The sequence below is a fragment of the Magallana gigas genome, chromosome 6, assembly GCF_963853765.1.
Source record: "Magallana gigas chromosome 6, xbMagGiga1.1, whole genome shotgun sequence".
Taxonomy (NCBI): domain Eukaryota; kingdom Metazoa; phylum Mollusca; class Bivalvia; order Ostreida; family Ostreidae; genus Magallana; species Magallana gigas.
Window position 1 is genome coordinate 55477457 of NC_088858.1, and position 20934 is coordinate 55498390.

The following is a 20934-nucleotide window of genomic DNA, read 5'->3' on the forward strand; positions in this document are numbered from 1 at the left end:
GCAACTTTGATGAGTCAAATATCATGTTAGTGTTGATTTTTGGTGGCCATTAGTACAGTTGTGCAAAATCCCACACATCAGAAACAATGTTTGTATTAATTACACAATACAATGTATAATGAACAAGTCTGCTGCAGATGTACATGTTTTACTTGAATCACCCAGATTTTTATGCACAACTTTGATACCACTGATGCTGAGTTTGGGAAGCAAAGGGTGTTTACGTTATGGTGAGCTTAATATGCTTAATGGCCTGTCAGGACAATCCATTACCATGTTATTTTGGGTAGAGCTCTCTCTCTCTCTCTCTCTCTGATTTTCTCCTGATGCTGCTATTTGTTTATGAACTATACCATCATTTAAATAAATAGTATGGAGAAATTACTTGGACTAAGATATTTTTAGTAAGCCTTAAAGAAAAATGAATTGCAAGTTAAACTGCCCCACTTAATTTAAGTTTGTGTGTATGTTGTATGAAAAAGATTAAAGTTAAATTCATTCTTCAATCAAGTTATAGAATTTAGATAATATTATTTCTTTACATCAATTTTCTAGATAAAGTCAATGATGGAAGAATTTTGCAAGATGTTACCAAAAGTGGTAGGGAGATGTGCATTTGGAATCTTGAAGCACACGCTCATATTTCGAGTAAACCTTTATATTAATTCCAATGTAACAAAAAAAAAACATATAAAAAGGGAAAATGCAAGATATTGCAAATGACTTTGATTGCTTAAGTGAGCGTCTCAGAGAAAGTCATGCAAAACAGTCCACAAGCATGGTTGATGTATCGATATCAATTTTGGTGTGCAACATAGTATTAATATGCCATAAAATTTGCCACATATGTTTTTGTCATGGTTGGCATAGTTCATGAGTAAAAGGCATGTTACTAAAAATAGAACAAGGGGTCAAATATGGGAACAAAAACCATGAAATCTACACATATTTCAGGACCTCTCAACTAACAGTGATAATACATGCATAGAAACTAGTTATAGGGGGTAAAAGCATGTTGTCTAGCATGTCTCCTGGGGAGGTACATTTATATAGATCTTATGTAGTTTAAGTACAAAAAGGTCATAAACTTTTCAAATTCCTACGTTTAGTGAAATGTTCAAATTTTACCAACTTACAAAGCATTATTTTGGGGTCTGTAAACGCTTCAATTTCTTTTATTGCAATTACACCAATAAGTACGGACCATGAATAGTACAATATAAAAAATATGACTTTGGACTCTATAATATAGGTCAGATATGACGTCACCAATGAGACTGATATTTTCATTTTTACAAAAAAAACGTTAAAATGGCTAACATTCAATTCATTTAAATCTATACCAGAAATGTTCTGATATATCACAGCATTATTTTGACAATTTATACAGCAAATAATAATAAAAATTAACTTTGAATATTTCAAAACAGGAAATACAAGTTGTCATTAATAACGCCATCATATAAGTACATTACGTATATATTACTGTTATTCATAAAAACTTAAATTGTTTTTTTTTCTCATTTTGGACTTTTATCACTTTCTTTGCAGAAGGTAAAAAAAAATTCTGATGCTTTATGGTTTTAACAGAGAATACTAAATCAAATGTTATTACTCTAAGATAAGTTTTGCAAATATTAATTTCAATATTTTCAAATACTAAAATAAAATTGGTTACTAAAATGAAAAAACTTGTTTCCAAGGAAATACAATCATTTGCGTTTGTTTAAAACCTTATATATTACTGACAGTGCATTGAACCTTCAGAGAGTTAACTTTTGGTGGTGTCTAATTAGAACTGACAATAATCATTACATAAAAAAAATTGAATCATTGCATTAATGTAACCTGTAAGTTGCGATGCTCACACAATCATAAAAGATAAATACCAAATGTAATAAGAAATAAATTCATGCTAAAATACACAATCTGAGTGGATTTTTTTTTTAAACCTGGAATTTTTCACCTTTACAAATATCTTAAAGTATAAAACATTGATAATTTCCATGTAAATGCATGTTATACAGGTTGCCACAGAGATATCCAAAGGTAAATTAAGTATTTGCTGCATAAAACACATTTTCATACATGTCAGATACAGTCTGCTGACGTTCTTCTGCCTTAAGATTCATGACAATTTCTTGAAGATGTTCATCAGTTTCTGGAACTTCCAGTAAAAGAATCTGTCTGTCCCTGTAATTTTTCTTCTTGTTGTTAATATATGATGCAAACAAGTTTCTCAATTGATTTGCTGTTAGCCACTCAAATGGTCTAAAAAGGCGTTGTCCATTTTCATCACAAGCTTTTTGAAGTTCTCCACTTAAAGCTGCATAATTCGGCCGTTTTCCTGTCTTTTCACAGCTTTCAAAAATCTTCTTTACATACTCCTTCACATTTAAGGAGAACCTGTTGCATTTAGCAACAGATTTCAATGCCCATCCTCCTGAACATAAGGAAACGATACCTGTATCACGACTCTGAGACAACACTGTCTCACAAATGTGAGCATATTTCTCTCGGATGGCAGAACACTTCTCAACCCATATTTTGATGCCATAATCAATTCCGGTTTCTTCAGCTTTCCTGTAAAGGTGATTGCCTAATGCTAGATGTTTCTCTAGGTTAGCAGACCTCACATACTGTTTCTGGCAATAGGGATCTGGACATGCATACAAATCATTATTCAGGGGCCCCTGGTCCTGATCCTGGTTCTGTTCCTCCTCCATTTCATTTTGAATGTTTGGGTTCCTCATTCTAACACAGACTTGTCCAACATCAACTGCATGAGATGGAAATTCTTCTAAAACCTATAAAGCAATAAAATCCAAATTACATTTGTAATTTTTAGACTATATAGCACATACATTTGTATTTATACTACAGAGACTATATAGTAAATGCATTTGTAATTTATATAACAGAGACAAAATAGCTAGTATGTCTTCTTTATGATATTGAACCGAACATTATATAATTACCGGTAATGATTATTAATTTTTATAACTAACATTTACCTCAAAACCATTCATTTCTCCAACATTAAGATGCTGATCCTTCAAAGTATTAGTCTCAATAAGGCGTCCACAACCAATCTGATATGCCCTTCTTGCAATAACTGAATCCACATCAAATCTGAAATTGTTCAGAAGGCTAATCTGAGGAATTTTGGATTTTATCTTTGGCTCCTCTGCATTGTCAATGGAGATAACACAGGTCTTTGTTCCTTTTAATCCATTATTACTTTCTAAGGCTCTCTTCAAGTCTGAGGCAGAAAGAATATCATTTCCCTCATTCAGAAATCTAGCCACATGCATTCGACAGGAACCAGTTTTGCTGTCACAAAGATCTTTTCCAGACTGTGCTTCACTGAAGTTGAACTCCTTGATGGTAATAGGAAAATGACTGTGATTCTGACTGATGAAGGCAATTAGTGGTGTACAGTGATAGCAACCAGCATTGTCTGTCTTCATGTAGATCTCTTTCAGGTTTGGAAACTGCACTGATAGAGTCAAAAGAAGGTGTCTAATAATATGAGCAACGGAAAACCAACCTTGAGTACCATTCTCAAGGATATGGATATAGGTGTTCAAGTCAAGGTGGTCTGACAAGGTGCTAGCTGTTGGTTCAGGGTCACTCTTCTTGGTAATTAAACATGAAATATGCCAGCTAATGCCCTTTTTTCCAAAGAAGTCTGACTGTGTTTCCCTGTACTGGAGGGGTAGAAACTTCATGGCCCAATCCATTATAAGAAGTCCCTGGTTTGATTCAAGGTGTTGTAGGATATCTGATCTTGCAAAGTCTTGGTGCACAGTTCTAAGAAGATGAGCCTTCCAGTCCTTGATGGCTTTTGTTGCCATGGTAATTTCATGCTGCAATTCCTCCATCAAATCCTCAGATGGTATTCTGACTGTTTTAGTGGCTTCATTGATGCCCTCTGTAAGTTTGTGTGTCAAAACACAATTTGAGCAAATGTCTGAATGGTCATGATCACAGTTACTAGAAAAGCATGTGTCTGTTGGATCACTCAGGGCAAACATTGTACAATGATCACTGCATGAGGAACTTCTGCTGAAATGGCTTTTCACATCAAATTTCAAGTGCTGATTACAGATGTTGATCATATCAATCAGAGTGTCTTTTTTCTCCATATCCAATCCATATTCCCCAAGTCTTGTTACAACCTTCTGTAATGACTCCATGGCATTCATTCCAAGTGCTGTAGTATTGTCAAGTCCATGCATCGCTTTCCTTTTTGATGCTCGACAGGCTTTCAGGATTCTGTACAAAGATGCACGGCTGAAAGTTTGGAACTCTGTTTCCTTGCAATACTCTAGGTAGTTTGCAATGATTCTAGCACTCACAGCATTTCTGATAACTTTTGGAATTTGTATTTTTTCTCCACTTGACAAATGAAGTTGCATGGTACCAAAACCAAGAACCTGGGAAATAGAGGGCATGGATACATATTCCAGAAAGTGTAGTAATTTTGGTCTGGTCAGACGTATTCTGTATATCTTTGGTGGATTTAGTATCTGTCCTGGTCCAATCACTGAAGCATGTTTTCTGGCGGCATCAATTTTGGATTGTGTCAGTGATGGTACAAGTTGAAGAAGCTTTTCCTTTGTAAAGTTGTTCGCAAATAATGATAAGATCTGCAGCTGGGTTTTTTTGTCTGCTGTGACATGATATGCCTCTATCAACTGTTGTGTAGCTTTGTCTGTTGCATCACTTTCATTTGTAGAGGATGGACTGAGTTTTGAGAGTAATAGAATCATTCATTATTACGAGTGTGGGATAGTGAAATTCCACCGAGGGGACAAGATTCACGGTCTAGGACGAGGCTATGCCGAGTCCTAGACCGTGAAACTTGGCCCCGAGGTGGAATTTCACTATCCCACACGAGTATATAATGAATGATTATTTTTCTCGCATTATATTACCTTAAAAAATGATGTTTGACAACTCTCTGTTATGACGTTCAAAAGATTACTTTCGGTTTATCCCTCCGCGTGCTTCAAATAGTGCATGTCAAATTGAGAGCATACAACAGTTTTTTAATTAAAAATATGATAAATTGTAATTAATTAAGAAACACAATTACTTAATGAATAATCTCAATGCACCAATTTGCATTTCCCTACAGCAGACAACGTTTGTTTACGTTTTAAAACGGCGTAGTAATACACAGTGTAAGACAGAAAAATCTCACACTGCTGTCTCACACCGGACAAAACGATCTCACACCGGTGATAATGCGAGAAAATGGTGTCCTCTTGTCCTGGGGCTATGATGGACAGGACTATCATAACAGCTTCTTTGGCCTTGCTGATGTAGTAATACTTTGCAGACTTTGCTAATTCAGACCAAGGTCTTGTAAGTTGAGACTTCAGAGGTTGAAACTTGTTATCTATAAACAAAGTTGTTATTTTTATGATAAAATTTTACAAATGATATGACGGATCAGAGAGGACCAGCAAATGTTTAGAAATTAAATGAAGTATTAATGTACTCTGCAAAATACGTTACTTTTTAAGTTGCTTTCTCTCACTAAAATATTATCAATCTTCAAAACTAAGAATAAGCAAAGAGCCCGCGGGCTAATGCCACATCACTCACTGTGTAACAGGTCTTAGTGCGTGCTTGCATCCCCTACTATATTTCTTATATATATACATGTATTACTAGTTAAAATCAAGCATATCCCGAATGCTGTTTTTTTAAAACAAATAAGACGTTTTGATTCATCAGCATATTTGAAAGCAAATGTCAAGTTTCTTGAAAATTACTGCATAAATTGATTTCAGTTAAATTACCTGAAAGTCTCAGTAATGCTTCATTTAGTTTTTCTTTTGGTGTTTTGTACTGCTCATACCAGTCTTGGGATGATGGTAAGGAAGGGTAACAAGAACTTGTGGCTGGAAAGCAATATAGTGTACTTCATTACTAGAAATCTACCGGTAACTAGAAAATGTGAATTCATGTATAAATGCTATGTGTATGATCTTCTCAGGTAGTATGATTTGCATAGTCAATGTCTATGATTTGTCTCAGTATATTGGTTTACCATGATCTATTTATTAATTGATCAAAATTTGATATATTTAGATACACTTATGAGTTATATTAAATAAATATGCAGCTCTAATAATGGAAACAAGATATCCGCAAGTGACCAATGCTCACTAGTAATACCCTCGCTCTGATGTGAATATTATACAAAATAAGCAAATTCTGCATTTAACAGGAAGTTGATGTACACATGGTACAAAAATAAATCCCACTATATGGCATACCTATACAAAGTGTGTGTTAAAATTTCAAGCATCTGTGATGAATAGCTAGTTGCTGAGAAAACTGTGACAGAAATTTTTGTTACAGACAGACAGACAGACACACAAGGGTAAAACAGTATACCCCCTTCTCCTTTGGAGTGGGATACCAATAATTCATTATAGATACTAAAAAACTGACATAGTCTCAAGATATACAATCCTCCTTATATGGTCTACTTGTGACATATTGTGTCACACAATTGTGTTAATGGACAGACAGACAGTTGGACAGAATGATATTTCTCTTAGAGTTCCAAGATTTTTTACCGAGTCATAATTACTTTTGACATTGGTTTGCATACTGCACTGCATACATTTTAAAACTTTTTTTATACACAATGCACAATAAACATTTACAGTACACATATTACACCTAACAAGAATATTTGTCAAATTTATAGGAAATAAGATAATCAAAATAAACACCAAAAAATAAAACAGTTGAGGCTAATTTAGCTTGTAAATATGCTTTACATGTAATTGATTTGTGGCTTAATTTATCTGCATGCATACACTTACAGAGAATTTCAAACTCCATGTCTGTACCCACTGTGTCTGTGTCTTGTGAACTTGGTACACCTGTATTTAGGGAAGACACACATCTCAATTTAAAACAAAGCAATATTGTATATATACACTCTTTTATTATTTATCTGTTTCTGATAAGAATTGGGAAAGGTTATTGGTTTATCTTCACATATATAGTTACATATACCTGTAGTTGCATCTAGATTGAGTTAAGAAACCACCAACAATGATGCTGATGTAGCTGTTTCACAAACAATACATGTTTCTGTTCAATTCAACTGTGTACTTACTGTGTACATCAATATCAAATGCTGTTTTCAACTATAGCTGGTACATGTGGCACTTGTATGTCAATCAAGTAGGACTGTAGATGTTCACCTATATAGGTAGAATGCAAATCTTTTCAGATTGATTTTATGCTAAACATAAAAATAGTTGTATATTTCTTAATTTTGTATAAAGATTTGGTTTAACTAACAGACAGATGAAATTACAGATAAATGAATAGATTGATTTATAATTTGTCCCTAAAAATGATTTTTTTGTCCCATTCATGTGGGTGATGTAGCTTTAAAATTTAATGTAAACTTGCATTTTTATGCGCATACATGAGAATATCCAAAATCAAGTCATTAACTGAGAAAGAATATCTGGTATAATTCATTTACATATGGAAAATGCACTAAATTTCATCGAAAAAAATGTGTCTGATACCATGAATTTTTGATTTTGTGCTGTTGTCTGTGTGAAGAATTCTACAAATCTGTCTACACCACTCTGAAAGTAAAATAATAAGGTCTTCTTAACAATTACTTTAAAAATAATACCCATATGAAAAGCTAAAATGTATCATTGACAACCCCAAGTTCCATATATATCTATAATTAACAAACCTGGTATTGCACAATATATCACAACACATGCAGTTTTAAATTGTTCAAAATTTCTTAAGCATCAAATCCATTGTTCATGCATGCATATCTACATGTTCATGTATGTTCTTAACATTTGACATATGAAAATAATCCTTAAAATGTTTATGATGAAATCATTCGACATGTTACAATGCTTTCAATAAGTAGAATATATTCCTTTACAATTCTAATTGTATACATGCATGTTTGTCAGTTTATTACATATGTATATAACTGAATAATATACAGCAAAATTATTACCTAGTTCTTCTACATACTCTACATTGTATGATGGGGACACATTCTTCTTATGATCCATTGAGCACCTTTTGCAAATTGCTACAAGTAAATACTGCACATACGATCAAAGTTCAATTACTACACTGTGCATTGTAACACAATTTGACACATGTTTTGATTGTGATGACATATTAAGTTATAATTTAGTTTATTTTCATATGATTGTGGAATTGAAGTAGTTTTAGAGTAAAACATATTGTAGTGATCTAAAGTACTAATAAACAAAACTATCTCTCATTGGACCCCCCCCTTTTTTGGAAAAAAATTCTGGATTCGCGCATGTACAGTTAAGGTCAATTGTTAAAGTAATTACAGACCCTCATATCTATATTACATCTATATCTAGATATAGAGGTCCTCCTAGATATCACCTATTTATAAAATACACTAATTTTCTCATAATATTTTATATTACATACTCTTTCAACGTCCTGAATTAAGTTGACTGTAAAAATAACTTACCTGATCCTACTGGTATAATCTGTCTTGTTTTTAACCAGAGTTCTTTACACATTGTTGGACTGGCCCCTCTGTCAGCTTTCATATTACCCCGATGACCAGGATAAGAACAAGTTCTCTTTGATCTTTTTCACCGTGCTCCCAACTCTTCGCGGTGCTTCAGGCATATTTTCATAGAAAGCACTGCCTTATCGATGATGAAATACCCACTTCGATACAATATTACTATGTACTCAGGACATATGTGAGCATTAGACACACACTTGTCTAGAATTTGTGCACTTTGTAAACTGTATAAGTGATTCATAATATCCCTGTCACACTCATAAACAGAACAAATGTTTGAAACATCACATTCAGATCCTCCGGATCCATTAAAAAAGTTACATATAGCAGGACATTCAGCTGCTAAACCTAGTGCGTTTTCACCCATTTTCATGAACAAATAGGTCAAGCTAAATTAAAATAATCTCATAGTTCCTTCTGATGGAAAATTATAAGGTCATAATGATCAAATAACTTGTATTCACCCCATTGTCATAAATTATGTTTTCAATGTGACCTCCATTTGGCGTCTCTTCACTTTTTTAACCTCCTCTGCCTAGAGATTGCATCAAAGGGGAGGTAAATCTTACAAATCATATTTCACAACCAAACATTAATTTACAGGTTTGGGAAGCGATAATATCAATATAAAAAATATTTATGACAAGAAAATATCAATTTTTAATTAATTTATTCTTTCAAAATCCATTTAATAACTTATTTTTTGAAATATAAATATATTTAATAATATGCTAGAATTTGCTTATTTTGATGGAATGTATCAGTCAATATATTATCATTGCGTGTTATTCTTTGAGAGTCCAAAAGTAGATTTTTGAGAAATTTACACTTATGTCTTCATCTTAAAAAATCATGATAAATTTTGAAGATGCAGGCGTTTACAGGTATATTTATACCTCTATCAAAGTTGTTAATATTTATACATCTAGCAAAATTGGCAAACTGCCAGTTTTCAAAATCTCTTTTTCATGGTTCTATGGGCAGTTTGTAATAATTTAAATTGGTATTATGAAAAATGGAGTTTTAAGTAACATATATATAAGTAAACCAATTGTGAGGAATTTTCTATTATATTCTTTTTTTAGTGCTCAAACTGCATTATTTTCCATAATTTTTCTTGGGTTTTAATCCATATTTGGGCCATTATTCAAATTAGGTCACAGCTAAAAATAGAACGACACCAGCAAGCAATTGAATTCAAAATTTGGACTTTTATGGGATAATCTTTCAGTTTTAAACACTTTTTAAAATATCTAAGATGTACGCTTGTGGACGATTTTGGTAATATTGCATGACTTTCTCCGAGACGCTCACTTAAGATGTACAAATCGCTGTCCTAATTTGAAGATCTGCAGTCAAAGATTTTGCAAATCTCATTCCCCTTAGTAGTTTAATTTTTTCCGGGCTCTGCTGAAAACAGAGTCCTGGTTATAGGCAGGCAAATCGCCGATGTTACAAAAACAGCACAACTTCAGAAGTAAACAAACAAGAGGCCCATGGGGCCACAACAATCACCTGAGCAACAATGGGCGTTCAAAAGATATTGTGCCATATGGTCCCTCAGTAGAATAACAAAAAAAAAATATTGTAATGTATTTTACACTTATTTTTGCATACACGTAATCTGTGACATTGTACCTTCATGAAATACTATTTTTTTTACCATAATAAGAAAATCCTACGCAAGATATAAAACTAAACATTTGGTAGGGGCACACTGTTAAGTTGTTAACTTCCAATTCCCTATATTTTCTTTCTGCACCCCCCCCCCACTTTGTAAAGCGATCAAAATATATGAGAGCATATAGGTATATTTTTTTCATCAATTACTTACTAGTTATTGTATTTAAAAAAAAAATAATAGTTATTGTTTTTTATTCAAAAAATCCTACATGTATAGATGTGAAGAAGAAAATTGTACCTCAATGTGCTCAATTCCTCAAATTAAAAACATTCAAAAATTTTATTTGTCTTCTCCATTATAATTAAACGCCTGTTATTTACTTCGCGTACAAACCAGGATAATTTTCCGCTGTGATATTTTCTCAGGAATAGCGATAATTACTTTATCCCCGCAACAGAAATGTGTAAGAACTATGGAAACTGTTTTAAAGATGTCGTTTTCAGACGGGGTCACGTGACCCCGTCTATTGGTTTACTGTCATCCAAAGTCTCAAACCGGAAGGCACGCTTAGAACACATGAATTTAGTCTACGCGTAAGAAAATAGTGCAGAAAGTTTTCATGCATTTCAGTAAATATGAATTATAAAAACACGCATTCAATCTTTTTAAGTCTTTTGTGTATAAACAGAATTTTAGAAAATGAACAAATAGTTTTATTGATCAAAATGTTCTTGCTTGGGTTCAAATGTGGAATGAGTTACGTAACTGAATGCACAGCGCCGTTGACGATTCAGTTGGTGTACGAGCTCATTAATCAATATAAGAGGTTGACGGTGGAATCGAAATTAAAGTTCCCAAACGCAATGTGCCATTTTTGAAAAGTTGTGAATTTTATTTTGACAATCTTTCACCTTAATGCTACCAAACTTCATGCGCAAGCCGAAGTTAAAATCGGGACGGGTTATACACAGATGTTTTACAAATTAAATTGGTGTTCCAGTCTATTTGCGGTATGACTGCTGTTCGTCTCGAAAGGAATTTTCTAGTTTTATAGATTTGAAAAGCAGTTGACTGAATTCAGAGTATGATTTTTAATGAAACGAACGGTTGTATGGAAGTTCGTGTAGTTGATGCACGAGTTTACACAAAAAAGTAGTAAGCGAATTTATTTTGCCTATTAATTTTATATGAATCGCTGCAAGAAATTCTTGACAGACAAGTCGGTCTAAAAAATCAAAATAGCTACCGTGACGAACTTTCTTATTGTTATAGCACTTGAAATAATCTTATTGTAAAAAGAAATATCTAAGGTCAGGTCCCTGTGTTTGTTATCGGTATTCAAATGTTAATTGTGTTCGGTTATTCACCTGTTTGAGAGTTTTCGGAGTTTTTATCAACCTTGTATAACAGATACCGTCCGACTTGTGGATTTTCCCTTGGATCACAAAATTAGATAAATCTAATTATTTAAACTATCTACCGAAATATAGTTGTTTTGATTTTCCCGGTTACATGTAGTTTTTAAAAAATTTTCTTGGTGTCTTATCTTACATAAAATACCGTTGTGTCAATTTTCAACAATTATGAAGAACAGTCCCGGCCGGGATTTAGTAAAATTTAGACGAAGTATCAGACAATTGGAAAAAGCCGAATTTTAACATACTAGATTGAAAGAACTAATTCAAACTCAAAATTTTTGGAACATATTCGTGGAAAATGTGGACAATTACAAATTCATACTTTCAAGACCCCGTCTTTCAGTACTCTCAGTACTTTGATTATTTACTGGTGTCTGAAAAACTATCAAAATTGATGTAGATTTCACATTATTTATTGTATAAAGGGGGGGGCAGAGAGTAGGTATATACAGAATATCATTCTTTTATTTTGTAAAGTTTGTAGAAGTATTTAACATACTCTAATTCATATAGAATTTCTAATGTTCAACCAAAATTTCAGCGTCAATCGTAGAATTATAAGCAAGATACAGAGCTCACAGTTCGCCTAGGTTTGAGTCATATTTTGTTCACATGAGTTTATTACATTCAGCTTAAGATTTTTAACTTGGTATTTCCTATTCAGCATTTCAAATGGAAAAAAGAATGGCCTAAGATTTTATATTCTTTTATTCACTCAAGACCAGTTCACTGGTATTTGAGATTCAAAATCAGTTTATACAAATGTACACAAACACAGTCAATGATCACATGTACAGTAGGAGTAATAATGACGAAAAAAGGTTAAGTTTACAATACAATAAGTTGTTAAAGATGGTTTCTTGAAGAACAAACTTTGAAACATTTTCTTAATAAATATTGATAATTTTTTTACTTTTTTAATCTTTAGTTTTTAAGATCTGTGTACAAACATAGAATTGTGGACAAATCTCTGTATCTTGCTTATAATTCGAAGCTTAACACTCAAATATGGTTAGTAAATAGAAATTGTAAACAATTAAACACAAGAAACATGCACTATAACAAATAAAGAACACAATTTATTTTTTCGAAATGAATCATATATATACACGTATATACCTACATATTTCCGTCAGCGATTTTTTTTTTGATACATCAGATTTTGCTTAACTTGAGGAGGTAAACAGTTAACAGTTTGATTTACTGAAGTCTCTGTTTGATTTTATACCTAAAAATCACGAAATACAGACGATAGTTCCCAGGTTACAAAGCATAAATAATGAAAACGAAACGAAAATCAGAACAAGCTAACACCAACGTCATGTGTGAAAACTGTCAACGCATTGAAATATTTAGCCTCAAGTTACTTCACAAAATCGGCACCATTATATTTTGCATGTTTCAAAAATTTCCCTCCATACGCGAACTGTTGCACAACAAGCAAATTCATCATAGTCAGATCAAACATTTTTCGTATAATGTCATGGCTGCTTTAAACAAAGAACCTCGTTTTAGAAGTATGGAATACGAGTCTTGGTAAAATGGGTATGCCAACCCGGGCCGTGGCAAAATAAAAGCCGGGGCAGATCGGCAATCGTCAATTCCAAATACACATTATCTTGCAGCAATATTTACAGCGAATACAAATATACTGGTCCATCAAATATCCTGAAATTTTAATGAGATTGGCAGATTAATAACTGCCAATCTTTTGTTTTGCCCAGGCCAAGTCTTGCCTACCCATTTTACTGGATGCCGAACCCGAAGCTATTAAACTGATTGAAACACTATTATTATTTTCGTAATAACTCAGATTTGAAATAGAATTAGCCCTTAATTTTTGCAATTTATATTTTCCTTCCAATAAGGATGATTTATGCTAAACTACGTTGAATTGGAAGCAGTAGTTCTAGAGAAGTAGATTTTTAAAAATGCACCCCCCCTTTTTTACAATTTGAAGGTTTTCTCCGCTTTGAATACAGATCGGACTTTTATTTCTGCAATTTATATTCGCCCTCCCATACGGATGCTTTGTGCCAAATTTGGTTGAAATTGGATAAGCGGTTTTAGAGAAGAAGTTCAAAATGTAAAAAGATTACAGACGGACAGACGGACAGACAGACTGACAGACGGACGCGGACAAAATGTGATCAGAATAGCTCAGGTGAGCTAAAAACCGAACAGCGTCCAAGTAAAAGCATCTGCTATGCCAAATAGTTACACAAAGAGACACATTTTGTCTAGTCTCGCATATCCCAGACTCTCGCTTTCGAGAATCTCACATGAGCAATCCGAGAGAGAGTGAGTTTGGGATATGCGAGACTACATTTTGTCAAAAGTGTTTATTTGTTTGGTTTTTTTGGACATTTTGGACACATACAATGCACTTGAATCTCCATTTACTACTTTGCCGCGCATTGAAGAAATGGGGTTTGAATTTATAACACTTGTTGCAAAATTCAAGGCAGCAACTCATGAACTGTCGAAATTGTTTCTACTAAACAGAGATATTTTTGTTTATAGTGACTGTCGCTTACAAAATTTGGTCACACTCTGACGCTTTGCCGGTGTAATGAAGAATAATGACCCCCGTAGAATAATGACCGTGGGTCATTTTTCGACGTAGAATAAGGCCCCCCCCCCCCCGGTCATTATTCTACGCAGAAAAATGACCCCTGGTCATTATTCTACGTAGAAAAATGACCCCTTTGCCTGAAGAATAAGTGTCATTTTCATAAAAATGAGCACACTCCACATGAAGAAAAGTGACCCCTGTAGAATAATGACCCCTTTGTAGATTAAAGTTTTTTTCATTATTTGTGAACTAGTCTTTAGATTATTGTAATTTTTACTGCTGCAGTTTACAGAAAGTAACAGAAATTATAATTCATATATATTCAAATAAACTTAAAGTGAAAGAAGGGGTATAGCTTAGAAAATAAAAATCCTTCCGTTATAACAAGGCATTGGCGTATTGCATCGGGGTATGGTTGTCATCTTAAAGGGGCATGGTCACGATTTTAGTTTTAAAAAAATTTTCGATCTTAATGTTCACGATGCTTTAGTAAGGCATTTTTCATAGGCAACAAAAATTTCAGTGTCATTCGTTACATTTTGAATGTTGAAGTGAAAATTCTAATTTAAGACCTAATGAATGTGTTAAACGTAAGGAACTATTTATTAAAGCTTAAAATGAATAAGAAGATAGACAAATCAGCTTGAAAAAGATTTTTACTGGTATTTTGAACCTATGTAAACAACAACAGGGCACGAGCCTTGTTTACATGACAAAGAATTGTGAGCCCTGTATCTTGCTTATAACTTTACAACTGACCCTCAAATTTCATTTGATCAGTAAAAATGCTTTCCTTAAGCATTGTAAATAATGAAAACAGAAAAATAGAATTTGACCAAAATAGTGACCATGCCCCTATCTATGGTGTTCCGATAGGGCCACTCCGACCTTAATAAAGGGCGAAGATGCGATGTTGCAAAAGCGATAGTGCGTAGACGAAGGAGCAAAAGTGCGAAGATGCGACGACGAAGCGCGAAGATGTGATGCCTAAAGTGCGAAGGCGAAGGAGCGATAATATTATCGCTCCTTCCCAACTTCGCACTCTGGCTTTCGCATCTTTGCACTTTCGCCTTCGCCTTGCATTCAGCAAGTCTCGGTCGATTACATTGAATTTAATGCAGGCACCGTTCTCGCCAAGGTTTTTCGATTAATCCAGGCTATTATTGGTACGCATGCGCTAGGCCATGGCGCTTACTATGAATGTTTATAAATATTTCAATGTGTTCATGTGACATATATGTTTACCAGTGCTGGCTATGCCTAATCATTATATACTCCACACAAACTTTAATGTCCACCATAATGTGTACATACATGTATGCACTTCCAGACTCCTACCACTTACCAGCCGTATGTTTACCGTGGACCAAACACAGTAACATTTCTAATTTCATTATGCGACACTCCTTGCTCATGCATGGATCTAGAGGGGGAGAGGGGGGCCATCCCCCGGAAAAATTCAATATTAATAATTTCACGCAGTAAAAGGGGAGAGGGGGTCCGGACCATATGCCCCTGAATACTTAATTTTATTAATTTTATAAAAATAAAATTTCCAAAATATGCCTCGGAACCCTTAAACGATAGAGAGCTCCGCAATTACAGTCAGTTCAAGCATATCTTTTACAACATACACCATAGCATAGCATAACATTGAAATATCATAGCATAGCATTGAAATCTCATAGCATAGCATTGGAATCCCATACCATAGCATACCATCTCATAGAATCGCATTCGTCATATCATACTATAGCATACCATAGCATAGCATACAACATTATTTCAACTCGGTTTTAAATGTTTTTATTTGAAAAAAGAAATGGTTACATGATAGATTTATGGTAAACTTTGGCTTCTTATTATTTTACTTCGAAATGTTTGGAACTCTTCTGTGTATGGAGGCGTTTTTGTTCAAATCTCATAGCATACCATAGCATAGCATAGGATACCATATCATTAAGCCCTTCATTTCAATTTCTAATAGCATAGCATACAAATCTCATAGCATACCATACAAATTTCATAGCATACAGTACACGCAACGTTTTTTTTTTACAATCGTATCCTATCGTATCGTGTATCAATCCTATCGTATCGTGCGTGTATACTGTTTTATCGTGCGTTAATTCTATCCTATCGTGCGTGTATACTGTTCTATCGTGCGTTAATCCTATCCTATCGTGCGTTAATCCTATCAGGTTTATCGTTTAATTTCAACAATTCTTCCGTTTATCCTATCGTGTTAATCGTTTCGTGCCTTTTCATAAGCAAATAAATTTCTTACTAAGTTGCAACTCGTTCGGTGCGCCGTATACGAATATTTATCGAAGAAGAATTGTAAAATCCTATCCAACATTCCGTCAGGATCCTAATTTTTGAATTTTTTAGATCAAAATTAACCAATATTATATGTAAATCATATCTGTTAACATTGAAGATGAAAAACGAAGTTCTTAGGAACAAGGTAACATATTTACCTGTATATCGAATATATTAAATCGTACGCAGAGTGTATACCTGCGTAGACATTAACTTTCATGGAATATAATTTTGTTGCATCATATTTAACTGAAACAAAACTATTTATGATATAATTTATATTTAATTAAACCCGAGTTGTATTTTGAACCCGTTATTTTCCGTGTGATATTTGATTTCAGGTTGATATGTTCTCGGCAATCAGCTAGGGTGTGTGTTAATGAAAACAATGTTAACAAATCGTACGCGGAATGTGTATCTGCGTAAATATTTACTCAACTTGTCTGTAATAATTCGTTTTTAATGCATCATTTTCTTATACAGAAAGAAATGTATTTATGATAGATTTTATATTTACTTTATACAAGAGTTAAATTTATTTAATTAAACCCGCTATTTTCCGAGTGATTTAATCTCGGGATGATATAAATTCGCGGCGATCGGCTAGGGTGTTCGGTAATGAAAACAATTTTAATAATACAGAAAATTTATTGATCATTAAAGCTCATAATTTTAGTTGAAAAAAATTAACTGGTCATTTTTATACATTCTATAAATGATGCAGCGATGATTAACAACTCGGCAATTGTTACTAAAAAGAAATTCCACGTAAATCTTTATTTGTACGTGTTCTCTCTCAAATTCTGCCATTATCAGTTTGTTCGTAAATATCGTTTAAAGCGATCATACGTTTATCACGAACATCGTTCATCCTTTCCTATCGTGTATCAATCCTATCATATCGTGCGTGTATAGTGTTCTATCGTGCGATAGGATTTTACAATTCTTCTTCGAATGATATTCGTATACGGCGCACCGAACGAGTTGCAACTTAGTAAGAAATGTATTTGCTTATGAAAAGGCACGAAACGATTAACACGATAGGATAAACGGAAGAATTGTTGAAATTAAACGATAAACCTGATAGGATTAACGCACGATAGGATAGGATTAACGCACGATAGAACAGTATACACGCACGATAGGATAGAATTAACGCACGATAGAACAGTATACACGCACGATACGATAGGATTGATACACGATACGATAGGATAGGATTGTAAAAAAAAACGTTGCGTGTACTGTATGCTATGAAATTTGTATGGTATGCTATGAGATTTGTATGCTATGCTATTAGAAATTGAAATAAAGGGCTTAATGATATGGTATGCTATGCTATGCTATGGTATGCTATGAGATTTGAACAAAAACGCCTCCATACACAGAAGAGTTCCACACATTTCGAAGTAAAATAATAAGAAGCCAAAGTTTACCATAAATCTATCATGTAAACATTTATTTTTTCAAATAAAAACATTTAAAACCGAGTTGAAATAATGTTGTATGCTATGCTATTGTATGCTATAGTATGATATGACGAATGCGATTCTATGAGATGGTATGCTATGGTATGGGATTCCAATGCTATGCTATGAGATTTCAATGCTATGCTATGATATTTCAATGTTATGCTATGCTATGGTGTATGTTGTAAAAGATATGCTTGAACTGACTGTAATTGCGGAGCTCTCTATCGTTTAAGGGTTCCGAGGCATATTTTGGAAATTTTATTTTTATAAAATTAATAAAATTAAGTATTCAGGGGCATATGGTCCGGACCCCCTCTCCCCTTTTACTGCGTGAAATTATTAATATTGAATTTTTCCGGGGGATGGACCCCCTCTCCCCCTCTAGATCCATGCATGAGCAAGGAGTGTCGCATAATGAAATTAGAAATGTTACTGTGTTTGGTCCACGGTAAACATACGGCTGGTAAGTGGTAGGAGTCTGGAAGTGCTTACATGTATGTACACATTATGGTGGACATTAAAGTCTGTGTGGAGTATATAATGATTAGGCATAGCCAGCACTGGTAAACATATATGTCACATGAACACATTGAAATATTTATAAACATTCATAGTAAGCGCCATGGCCTAGCGCATGCGTACCAATAATAGCCTGGATTAATCGAAAAACCTTGGCGAGAACGGTGCCTGCATTAAATTCAATGTAATCGACCGAGACTTGCTGAATGCAAGGCGAAGGTGAAAGTGCAAAGATGCGAAAGCCAGAGTGCGAAGTTGGGAAGGAGCGATAGTATTATCGCTCCTTCGCCTTCGCACTTTAGGCATCACATCTTCGCGCTTCGTCGTCGCATCTGCGCACTTTTGCTCCTTCGTCTACGCACTATCGCCTTTGCAACATCGCATCTTCGCCCTTTATTAAGGTCGGAGTGGCCCTATCGGAACACCATAGATAGGGGCATGGTCACTATTTTGGTCAAATTCTATTTTTCTGTTTTCATTATTTACAATGCTTAAGGAAAGCATTTTTACTGATCAAATGAAATTTGAGGGTCAGTTGTAAAGTTATAAGCAAGATACAGGGCTCACAATTCTTTGTCATGTAAACAAGGCTCGTGCCCTGTTGTTGTTTACATAGGTTCAAAATACCAGTAAAAATCTTTTTCAAGCTGATTTGTCTATCTTCTTATTCATTTTAAGCTTTAATAAACAGTTCCTTACGTTTAACACATTCATTAGGTCTTAAATTAGAATTTTCACTTCAACATTCAAAATGTAACGAATGACACTGAAATTTTTGTTGCCTATGAAAAATGCCTTACTAAAGGTATCACACCGGTAATCGGCCAATCAAAATGAACTTAGTCAATTGTAGTTCCATATATACTTCAGAATTATTTTTTTCCTTGACTGAATTTTTACATTTTCCTTTACACAGTTTTAAAAATTTTTGTACCACTGAGTAGGATATTTCATGTATTTTGTTAGGTGATGATCTTTTTTCACAGGGACTACTTCTTTCATGGCACATGCAGCAGCTTCCTGGGGAGTGTGCAGTCTGTTTACATACACATGGAAAACACGTGGTTTTGAGGGTAGACCTGTTTGGAGCTAGATATTTTGAGAAAATGCAGTATCGCTTGCCCTTTTTATGGTGTTAGCTGATGAGATAGGTAACAAATAACATTTCCTCCGAATATTTTGTCATGAAAAATACAAACTGATTTTTAAGAAATTTTTCCCCTCTATAGTGTTATATAGTGAAAACAATTACCGGTGTGATACCTTGAAGGGCTGTGTGTCAAATTGAAAAAATGCATGCAGGTGCCAGTTTTCAGTATTTTATGTCAAATCTTGTTAACATAATTTAGTTTCTGTAGTCTGAAGATAGAAAAATGCTTTTAAAATTTTGTAATGAAAAAAATATGAAAAAGGATGATTTTTGGTGTGGAAAACATGTAATTTTTAATATATAATAATAAAAACCTTTAAAAATGGGTGATATGAAGTCACTGGAGCTTAGAATATTGGTTTCTGTGTTCTAGATGCTGTAAAAGTGTGCAGATCAGTTGTCGCAGTCATATATGATGCCCTCAGACTTTGTCGTAAGAGCACGCAGCGACTAGTTTTTCATCGAATGACCAATTTTGAGTTTACGTGCAAGTCTCAGAATTAAGCGACAAGTGCGAAACATTGCGAAGAAGAACATGAACAGTCTATCGAAGGATTATTTTGACAAAAACTTTAATTTCTTTGATTTCTGCTCACCTTATGTGAGATTTAATTTAATTTCCTACATAGTCATGATTCAAGGAATTAAGGGATTTGGGCAAATATGTGCTATGTTTATGTTTATTTTACACTGAATTATCCATTTGTAATAGTTTAAGGCAAAAACATGCTTTAACACCGTTTACAAGATCACACAGATGCATATTTTGTGTAGAAAAGAGGTTTCATGCATTTAGTTGAGAAGGTCATTATGAGTCAAGTATATATAATATCATCATGATTGAATCTAGGAGCTTTTCATGGTTTTCATCCTTAAAAACTGATGAATTTCAGCTTACCAGAAAGTGATTTTATGCATTATAGCCCCAAAATCAGTTTCTTCCCACATTTTAAGGGGATTTCCTTATTTACAAAATACAAATACTGATATTTATGTTTGAATGACCTAAGATATTGAAACATTAGTCATTCTTAAAATGTTTAGAAGGAGATATTACTATTTTTTATATGGTAACCTCAGCACACCTGTCCTATTCTATGTAATGAAAATCAAAATTTGAATGAAATCATATCATGTAACATGTATGGGTACTATATAGATGCCCCACCCATATCCACAACTATGGGGGTTGGTATGATTCTTGTTTTAGTATTGTGATATGGCATGCACTTATGTGATTTCTCTTGTAAATATG

At 33.9% G+C, this 20934-nt stretch overlaps 3 protein-coding genes across 4 annotated transcripts in view; all 3 read right to left on the reverse strand.

Moving 5' to 3' along the window:
- LOC105325979 (adenosine deaminase-like protein) overlaps positions 1-20934 on the reverse strand; it is a 119435-nt gene that overhangs the window by 45524 nt on the left and 52977 nt on the right. The gene's annotated exons all lie outside the window — the stretch shown is intronic.
- On the reverse strand, positions 1542-4775 carry LOC136276418 (uncharacterized). Its single transcript, XM_066088318.1, has 2 exons — positions 3015-4775; positions 1542-2807 (listed from the first exon to the last, which is right to left on the reverse strand). Exons 1-2 carry the CDS (start codon positions 4773-4775, stop codon positions 2055-2057), a joined length of 2514 nt encoding a protein of 837 aa, XP_065944390.1. The 3' UTR covers positions 1542-2054.
- On the reverse strand, positions 5263-9914 carry LOC105334179 (uncharacterized). Its single transcript, XM_066086592.1, has 7 exons — positions 8537-9914; positions 8036-8113; positions 7575-7637; positions 7151-7238; positions 6852-6911; positions 5814-5915; positions 5263-5407 (listed from the first exon to the last, which is right to left on the reverse strand). Exons 1-4 carry the CDS (start codon positions 8616-8618, stop codon positions 7165-7167), a joined length of 297 nt encoding a protein of 98 aa, XP_065942664.1. The 5' UTR covers positions 8619-9914; the 3' UTR covers positions 5263-5407; positions 5814-5915; positions 6852-6911; positions 7151-7164.